This window comes from Moschus berezovskii, chromosome 15 (assembly GCF_049115385.1).
Source record: "Moschus berezovskii isolate FMDL1 chromosome 15, NW_MosBer_1.0, whole genome shotgun sequence".
Taxonomy (NCBI): domain Eukaryota; kingdom Metazoa; phylum Chordata; class Mammalia; order Artiodactyla; family Moschidae; genus Moschus; species Moschus berezovskii.
This window is the reverse complement of record NC_142474.1, coordinates 17,915,835-17,925,889: the sequence shown is the minus strand read 5'-3', so window position 1 is coordinate 17,925,889 and position 10,055 is coordinate 17,915,835. Positions and strand designations below refer to the sequence as shown.

Sequence of the window (10,055 nt, the reverse complement as noted above, 5' to 3'; positions counted from 1 at the left end):
CACTTTACACTCATTGACTGTTTAAAAAAAAACAAGTGTTGATGAGAATGTAGATAAATTGGAACTCTTGTGTATTCTTGATGGTAATGGAAAATAGTATGCAATAATTCAAAACATTAAAGGCAGTATCTTATGATTCAGCAATTCCACTCTGAGTATATACCCAGAAGAATTGAAAGCAGAGACTTGAACAGATGCTTTGTACACTTATTCATTGTAGTATTATTCACAATAGCAAAAAGGTGGAAGCAGCCCAAGTATCCCTCAATAGACAGATGGATAAACAGAATGTATACACTGTGGACATCTAAGAAAGTTATCATTCAGCCTTACAAAAGAAGGAAATGCTGACATGCGATGACATAGATGAACCTTGAAGATGTAGTGCTAAGTGAAACAAGCGAGTAGAAAAAGACAGTGCTGCTTAAGGAGGAACTCAGTCACCTTCAGAGACAGAAAGCAGAATGGCAACTGCCAGGGTTTGAGGGGAAGGCAGCGTGGGGAGTTCATAGCTTAATGAGCACCTAGTTTCACTTTTGGGTGATCAAAGTGTTCTGAAAATGGATGCGACCACCGCCACTGTACTGCACTGGGCCACAGAGCTACACACTGAACAATGGTGAAATTTTGGACTTTTCTGGTGGGCCACTGGTTAAAAATCCATCTGCCAATGCAGGGGAAACAGGTTCAGTCCCTGCTCCAGGAAGATTCTACCTGCCTGGCAACTAAGCCCATGTGCCACAACTGCTGAGCCCGCGTGGCCCTAGAGCCCATGCTGTGGAACGAGAGAAGCTACCTCAGTAAGAAGCCCATGCACTACAACTAGAGAGTTGCTCCCACGTGCTACAATTAGAGAAAGCCCGAGCTCAGGAATGGAGACCCAGTGCAGCCAAAAATAAATACATAAATAATTTTTAAAATTAAAAAAAAAGAGAGTAAATCCTAAGAGTTCTCATCACAGGAGATTTTATTTTTCCTTTTTCATATTCGTCTTTCTTTCCTCTTTATTGTATCTATCTCAGAAGGTGGGTGTTAGCCGATCCTACTCTGGTAAACATCTCAAAATATACGTAAATCAAACCATCATGTCGTGGACCTTAAACTTACACAGTGATGCACATCATTTTTCAATAAAACTGGAAGAAGCTTATTCAGCACGAGTCTCCCCTTCCCTCCCTAACTTGTGGCTTTGCTGCTGCTGCTGCTAAGTCACTTCAGTCATCATCAATAGCAGACGTGGTTTCATCTCCTTTCCCCTCCCTCTTCCTCTTCTTAACTCCCACTGTTCCCTCAGAGTTCAGTTCCCTAACAGCCCAGATCAGATTCCCCATTACAATCCTCTGCCACTAGACCCAGCAGGCTAAAAACTTACTTTTTCTATCTCTGACTCCAGGCCAAGTATTCTTCCAACATTCTGTCATAGAATGATCTATCTCCAGCACTGCATGCCATCAGGGAGTCTTCAAAATAGGTTTTATATCAGCGATGCATGTCCAAACTGGAGTGAGCTAGTTAGACTTTACTCTAGGTTTGCATAGGGGAGGGAAACTGGTTCAGAGGAGGGAGGGCTGATAATGTGAATGTTAGGACAAAAGGTGTACACCCATGTCAGGTATATGGCCATCACACCAGGTGCGGACAAAGTAATGTCTGTTGCAGTGTGTATCATCTTTGGGGTCCAGCCCCCCTCAACCTACTGAAACACAATCTTGGGATTAGGTTGTGGTAGAAGACAACTGCTACGGTATTCTGAAAAAGCTTCCTAGGAGATTCCATTGTTCGCCTAAGGTGGAGAACTACACATGAATATTGACAGGTAAGCAAAGGATGTTCTGACCCTATTGCTGCTATATTTAAGGTTAAGAGTGTAGATTTTTTTAAAAGTCCTGCACTGGGAGGAAACATCCTGCATGACACAAGGAGGATCCCATCTGCTGCAATTAAGACCCAGGGCAGCCAGGTAAATAAATAAAAATAGGGGGAGGGAGAGAGTGAGATGAATGGAGAAAGTAGCAACAACAAATACACACTATCAAGTGGAAGATGGACAGCTGGTGAGAAGTTGCTGTATAACACAGGGAGACCAGTCTGGTGTTCTGTGATGACCTAGAGGGGTGGGGTAAGCTCAGGAGGGAGGGGCTATATGTATAATTATGGCTGATTTGCTTTGTTGTATGGCAGAAACAACACTACATTATAAAAAACAACAAAAGTAAATAAAAAGGGAGTTCCCCCCGCAGTCCAGTGGTTAAGATTCCTTCCAATGCAGGAGACTGGGAAAAGATCTCTGGTGGAGGCACTAAGATCCTTCATGCTACGGGGCGGGGCCAAAAAAATTTTTTTTAAGGATGAACGGATAAACAATACGTAATACGTCCATAGACTGGAATAGTATTTGGCAATAAAAAAAAAAAAAGAATGCAGTTCTGATATGTTACCAAAAAAAAAAAAATTGCAGGTTTTTGTTTCTTGGTCGCCTAGTCTCTCCTCTAGTTTATGGGGTCTTTGTTCCGGTACCAGGGATTGAACCAGATTCCACGGGAGAGAACGCATATCGAGTTCTAACCACTGGACCTGCAGGAAACTCCCCAGGGTGCATATTTTGAAATCAGACAGACCCAGATACTAGCTGAGTGCTTCAGAGCAAGTTCCGTTCCGTTCCGTCGCTCAGTCGTGTCCGACTCTTTGCGACCCGGTGGACTGCAGCCTACCAGGCTTCTCCGTCCATGGGATTCTCCAGGCAAGAATACTGGAGTGGGTTACCGTTTCCTTCTCCAGGGGATCTTCCCGACCCAGGGATCGAACCCGGGTCTCCCGTATTGGAGGCAGACGCTTTAACCTCTGAGCCACCAGGGAAGCCCTCAGAGCAAGTTACTTTACCTCTATAAACCCACCACACAGGACCCATTCGCCTTGTTACTTTGTACAGTGTGCGCAGGGCACCACCTGGCGGGCTGGCTGAAACTCTGATTGTGGGCACCACCCCAGAATTTCTGATTTAATGGGTCTGAGTGGGATCTGAGAACTTGAATCTTAAATCGAATTCCCAGGTAATGCACCTGCTGCTGGTCCAGAACCACACTTGTGAACCACTAACCAAGCGCGTCGCGTGAGGTGGCCAAAGTACTGGAGTTTCAGCTTTAGCATCAGTCCTTCCAATGAACACCCAGGGTTGAAGAGTCTGATGCTGGGAGGAATTGGGGGCGGGAGGAGAAGGGGACGACAGAGAATGAAATGGCTGGATGGCATCACCGACTCGAGTGAACTCCGGGAGTTGGTGATGGACAGGGAGGCCTGGCGTGCTGTGATTCATGGGGTCGCAAAGAGTCAGACACGACTGAGCGACTGAACTGAACTGAACTGAACCAAGCGCGTAGCGAGGACACGCTGGAAGAATGCTCAGATATTCTGATGCCACCTTTCTCCCCTGAGGAGTCCTCAGCTGGTTCCAACACGCTAGAAAGCCTTAGAAAATCATTTCCCCTCTTTGGATCTCAGGGCTCACAGCTGTCAAAAGAGGACGCTAGGCATGAAGAGACTAAAGTTACTACTACACAAAACAATGAACTTTCTGAACAAGGTCCTAAGGGACTTGCAAGGTTAGGGGAAAACAAGCAAGGGCTAAACCCTGAGGGGCAACTTGGGGCCCCCGGGGAGCAAGGCTTGGGCTCCAAAGGACGCCTCGGGTAAGGCAGGGCCATGTTTTGCCCCGCTGCTCGAGGGACAAGCTGTGGCGGATTGGATGGAACTCCTGTTTAACCTCGCTTTCCTCGGTGACATCGTTCTTACGCTTCCGCTGCGCCTCCTAGGGCTCATGGCGTCGTCGTTACCAAGATTGTCCCTTCCCTCTCACCTTACTGCGGGGTCAGCGGAAGCTTGCCGTCACGTCCCCGCGCACAGTGCGCTTGCGCCGAAGCGGCGTCTGTTCTTGCGTTCGGACAGCTGAGCGGCCGCCGATTGGCTGCGTGTGCACGTCGGCGGGAGGAGGACGCGCGGCGCTGCGTGGCTCCGCCTTCCGCGCGCCTGATCTCTACCGAGCCAACAGAGCCCGGGTGTTTAGCCAAGTGCAGGCTGCCGGAGGGGCGCCGCTGAACCGATCCGCTGAGTCTGTCGCTGTCGCCGCCACCGCCGACCCGTGCTCCGTGACCCACGACCCCAGACCCCGACCCCTTTTAGATCGGCCCGCGCGCCCCAGGCCCGGCCCGGGCGGCGCGACGGGAGGATGAGCGGCGGGCGGCGGAAGGAGGAGCCGTCTCAGCCGCAGCTGGCCAACGGGGCCCTCAAAGTCTCTGTCTGGAGCAAGGTGCTGCGGAGCGACGCGGCCTGGGAAGACAAGGTGCGGTGGGGATTAGCGGGGGCGCGCGTTCGAGGAGCCGGCTGGGACTCGGGGACGAAAGGACAGGCCCGATCCTGCCCCTGCCCCGGTCTGGGCCCGGCCGTGTTCGGGGTGGCGGGGCGGGTGGCCCAAGGGTGGCGGGGCGAACTGCGCGGGCCCAGCTGTCAGGCTCGGGGCTCATCACAGAGTGGTCGAAGGGTGAAATCTCCTGGGTCACGCGGGAAGCCGCAAGAAGGGGCGGAGGAGCTATCTCCCCAGGCAGGTCTCGTGCCTGAATGACAAGACTGAGCTGAGTTCGATTCCATCTCCGCCTTTTAGTGCCAGCAGGATCTTGAGTAAGTGACTGATGTTGTAGCAGCGTCGTTGGCAGGAGCGGTAACCAGAGCAGAGTTCTATTGAATACTTACTATGTGTCCGGTTCTCTCTGTGTATAGTCTCACTTGAGTCTCAGAAAAACTCTGAAGTGGGGTACTTGCTGCGTTAAAGTGCTTAACACATAGTGAGGCTCACTAAAGGTGAGCTGCCATTGCTTTCCTGTCGAATGAGAAAACTGAATACCCTAAAAAGTGTGAGAGTTAAGAGGGGAGACTGAGGCCACCTTTCAGGGGTGAGCGTTAGTGCATGCCGTTGGGGGGGGAGCAGAGGTCGGGGAGAGACCACCAAATGTGTGTGAGGAATGGTTGGGGAACTTCAAGATGTCCTTACTGGCCACATGCATTCAGAAGATCTGAGTGTGAGCACTTCCCCACTTCTGCTCCATGGTGGGGAAGGAACTATTGCAAATAGCTTGATTCCAGTTGGCCTGAAAAGATTGTTATACCTGCAGTCTTTCCCTTGTTTTTTTCTTTTTTTGAATGATGAAATAGGTTTTCCTGGGGTTCCTGTAAGGGTGCGGGGGTAAATGGGAGGTACTTCCTGAAAGTGCCCTTGTCCCGCCCAGCTGTTGTAAAACCTTTCTGATTTGCTGTGTCATATATTTCTTTCTTTGTGTAAGGACTGGTTTCTGCAGTTCAGGGTAGGTCGGAAACCTGAATCTTCCATGTTCTTGTATGAAAATTAGATGTGGTGGCACCTTCTTCACTTTTGTTTCTAATCCAACCTATCCTTTATGACTTACTCAGAATTCCTTGTGTGGGGAAGTAGTAGTGAACTGGTTCACAGTCAGCCCTTCCGGTTGTGGCTAGTCTGTTCAGGTATCCCCAGGTCAGATAACTGGCCAGTAAGCTCAGTTACTGTCACAGCGATTTCATTTTTGTAGCTTCTGAAAAAAAGTAAATGATTTTTCTAAAATTTTTATCTAGAGCACAACACCCTGGAAGCCATCACTTAAGTAAATATATCATCTTTTTTTAAACCACAATTTAGTACAAGAAGAATTCGAGAACCAAATACCATTGTCTTGGGGGAAGATTTCTCTGGAAGATGAGTTTAGCAGAAAGCTTTTCTGCTAAACGTGTTCCTCACCTGTTACAAGAGACTCTCTGACTCTGTGACCTGATGGACTGGAGCCCACCAGGCTCCTCTATCCATGGGACTTCCCAGGCAAGAATACTGGAGTGGGTTGCCATTTCCTTCTCCAGGGGATCTTCCCAACCCAGTGATCAAACCCGCGTCTCTTTCACCTCCTGCATTACAGGCGGATTCTTTACTGTCTGAGCCACCAGGGAAGTCCCAAGATAAGTAAATATATATCATTTTTTTAAACCACAATTTAGTATAAGAAGATGTGGAGATTGGAGAACCAAATACCATCGCTTTGGGGGGAAATTTCTCTGGAAGATGAGTTTAGCAGAAAGATTTTCTGTTCCTCACCTGTTACAAAAGGTTCTCTTGTGGTACCCCCTCCAGATAATGCATACATTCTTTTTTCTACAGGATGAATTTTTAGATGTGATCTACTGGTTCCGACAGATCATTGCTGTGGTCCTAGGTGTCATTTGGGGAGTGTTACCATTGCGAGGTTTCTTGGGAATAGCAGGGTAAGTCTTGGGGTTTTTTTGTCTTTTTTTGTCTTTTCTGTGTGTGTCTGTGTGTAATAACTAAAGCAAAAAACTGGCCCCGTGATGGCCCTCCTGGGTCTGATGCAGCACTCCTCAGTTCAGCAGGCCTGGGAATATCTTGGGTCAGGCATGTTACCTTTACGAAGATCTGGGTTAGTTTATTCATTCATGGGTCCATAGTGACCTCATGCAAGAGGTTGCTATATTGCCTGTTGATAACAGGCATCTAGTTCTGACATGACCTTTATTGTCTAGGCAAGTTTGGGACGTGGAAGAGCTCCTGTACCTGATGATCACTCCCTTGTGCACTGTGCTGGGTGTCCTGAATCTTGGCTTTGGCAGAAGTTGTTTTAGGTTCCTACTTTTTTTTTTGGTCTTGCCACATGGCATGCAGAATCTTAGTTCCCAGACCAGGGATCGAACTCGTGTCCCCTGCAGTGGAAGCACTTAACCACTGGACTGCCATGGAAGCCCCAGGTCCCTACATTTTAAAGGCAGTGAAAAAGTAGGAGATTGGGTCCTACTTCCTTTATTGTGCACCTGTGGCCAGTGGCAGCATTTGACACCAGCCCCTGGTCATCGCTCAACTTGTTAAGTCACTGCATGCCCACCAGGTTGCTTTAAAAAGATTTGTGGGAATTATATTAAGATGGGAGTCATGGGCAAAGTAAGGTAGAAATGGACAGGCAAACCTCTGGCCTTTTGTCTTTTCACACAGGGAATACAAACTGTCAGTACTCAACATTGGAAAATGACATAGATGTGTTAATTGTGATCACGTCTAATTTCCTTACTCTGGGGTGAAAAGTGTGAAATCATTTCAAACTCATTTGAGTTGGCTGTTTTCTCAGAAGGTAACCAAAAAGGAATGTACAGTCCTCTCCCAGCTGAAGAGGTTTTTGATTTATGATGCTGAGCAAAGTATTTGTCCAAGGAAACCATAGGCTTTATCCTCCAACTCACTCTTGACAGAGTGGACATTTGATGAGGACTCATTGAGGATGATGAGATGCAGGCAGGACCTGGGGTTCATAGAGGTCTTCTCAGGGTGGAAGTGGTATGAAGATGCATGCCACATTTTTAGAATGTTGGTCACCCCATTTGAGCTTACTGTGAGAAAAAAAGGCAGATAGAAGGAAAATGGCCAGAGATGGCAGAAGGCAATCTAAAAGCCAAAAAAAAGTAGTCTCCTGTCTTCTCCAGATCACTTTTCTAGGAGAGGGTAACAGTGGTTTGAACCCCCTGCACCTGTTTCGTCTTACAGGAGCCCTGAGGGATTTCTCTGAGGTCACCCAATCTGGGAATAATATAGCAAAGACTGACGTTAGTCAGGGTTCCCTGGTGGCTCAGTGGTAAAGAACCCGCCTGCCAATGCAGGAGATGCGATCCCTGGGTCAGGAAGATCCCCTGGAAAGGGAAATGGTAACTCACTCCAGTATTCTTACCTGAAGACGCCCATGGACAGAGGAGCCTGGCAGGGTACAGTCCATGGTGTCACAAAGAGTCGAACACAACTGAGCAACTAACACACACACAGCCCCCTGCCCGCCGCCCCAATCCAGCATGCTTGTGTCTTTACCCATACATTTGCTGTGTGGTTCTCTCCTGTTTACAACATAGAATTGATGCCCATCCTTAAATCTCAGTGTGGAGGCCTCTAGTCCTTTCCTGACCCCTCCCCCTTGACCACCAGACATTTAAATGCTGTGTTTCTACGGCTTCACTTTCTACTTAGTGTGTGACCCTTGGCAGGCAGGCCCAGTGTCAGCCATTTTCTCTCTCCCTGTCATCCTTTGTCTCTTTCACTTGTATTTCCCTTTCTCATCTCATTAAGCAACCACTTTTACAGTAGGAGACTCTGAATGAGCTTAGTAGCTGAGCCCCACTGACATTTCCAAGTCCCATTGGTAGGCTCTGTGTAGAGCCACTAACTCAGCCTGTCTAAAATGAAACTCCTGTCAGAGGGACGTGGCCAGGTTGGCTGGGTCCCCAGATTTCTAGTAGCAGATAAGGATGTGGCCATGACATATCTAAGCCAAAGACTGTAGTTTGCGTGATATCCAAGAAAAACCATCTGTTCTTCCTGACTCCCTGCTTCTGTGGCTGGACCCATGGTTCTCCCAAGCACTGAGGCGCGAAGCCTTCGGGGCTTCTTGCCTCCCCATTCAGCCATTTTCCCAGTCCCTGTCCTCAAACTTTATTTGTACTGATGTCCTGAAACAGGTCTAAACCAGTCTCCCAAATCCTGTTCTTTCTGGCCTAAGAAAGCCCACAGTGACTACTCACACCCTGCCTCAAGCTCACCTTGCTCAGACAGCCTCAGGTCTATAGCGCAACTCTCCCCTCCGCCTTGCACAAGGATTTACACTCCTATCCTCACACTGTCCTACCGTGCCCTGCAGCAGCTCACACTTCATCCGCCAGGAGGAACCTGTTCTCTTTGTATTTTCCACTGCAGCCTTCAGAGGGCTGTGGCCTAAGGCATATAGTCCCCCATAAGATTAGGTGCTATAAGAGGAAAGATCATAAAGGAAGTTTTGATCGCTTTATGAATATTGCTTTTACCAAGGGATCAGTAGAGCACAGTGCTGTTACTGTTCTCAGTATTCTGATTCCTGCATCAGTTAAATCATATGTGATGGGGATCAGAGACCTTTCTGAAACTTCTGGTTTCAATCCACTCTGTTGTTTTTTCCCCCCTCATAGATGGTGAGGTGATGGCTGGCACTGCTATGTTCACCTCTGCATCCAGTGCAGCAGCTGCCAGTGAACACTCAGAAATTGTCTCCCATTGGGAATTATGCATGGGCTGCTTTACCATGCCCTTGCTTGCCCGACTCGGCCATGAAGCAGCAGCTTCACATGGGTCTTTTCCATGGCCACCCCCCTTCCCGAGCTGGAACTACCTGGAGGCCGTCAGGAACTGGTCCTGTTTGGGATTGTTCATCAGCCTTCTGTCGTACTTCAAGGGGGATTGGAGAACTTACATATGCTTACTGATCAACTAAAAAGAAGTTGTTTTTTTTTTCTGTAACACAACCAAGTGGGCAGCTCCACTGAGGACCCAGGTGTGTTTTCATGGATCATTTAATTTGCCCCCATGACACGGTTAACTGCAGCTGCCAGTGCCCCGACAGAGCTGGACCGTGTTGGTGGGAGTTCTGGGTCCTCCACGCCTGCAGCTCACGTTTGGTGCTTATCCTCCCTTGCTCCAGGTTCTGCCTGATCAACGCAGGTGTCCTGTACCTCTACTTCAGCAACTACCTGCAGATAGACGAGGAAGAATATGGCGGCACGTGGGAGCTCACGAAAGAAGGGTTTATGACATCGTTTGCCTTGTTCATGGTATGTGTCACTGAGAATTTCACAGCAAGGTTTGTCATTTCCTAGAGCCCTTTGATAGTTACATTGTGTGATTTGCATACTGTTTTTTCAAGCCTCCTGAGGCTGGAGGGCCTTTCTTGAGTTAATAAGATGTGGGGTGATGCACTGTGTAATCTCCCTGTGGTGAGTGAATGCAGGGCTCATTGTCAACTTCTGCATCTAATCCTCAACTCTTGCTGCATATTGAAAACTGGGAAACATTTAACACATATGTTCATAATGGCCCCCAAATGGCAATTTTTGCATTTGCCATCACCTGATAAATGGCTGGATAAAATGCTCGGCCATAAAGATGACTGAAGTACTGGTACAGGCTCCAACATGGATGGGCCTTG

At 48.3% G+C, this 10,055-nt stretch overlaps 1 protein-coding gene across 1 annotated transcript in view; it reads left to right on the top strand.

The window, feature by feature from the left end:
- Nucleotides 1-4,006: 4,006 nt before the first annotated feature.
- The window catches only part of RAB5IF (RAB5 interacting factor), a 7,382-nt gene continuing 1,333 nt past the window's right edge, over nt 4,007-10,055 (top strand). The window contains exons 1-3 of the mRNA XM_055436885.2: nt 4,007-4,336; nt 6,212-6,315; nt 9,552-9,681. Coding sequence (XP_055292860.1) covers nt 4,223-4,336; nt 6,212-6,315; nt 9,552-9,681 — 348 coding nt within the window. The 5' untranslated portion in view covers nt 4,007-4,222. The remainder of the gene's footprint in view (nt 4,337-6,211; nt 6,316-9,551; nt 9,682-10,055) is intronic.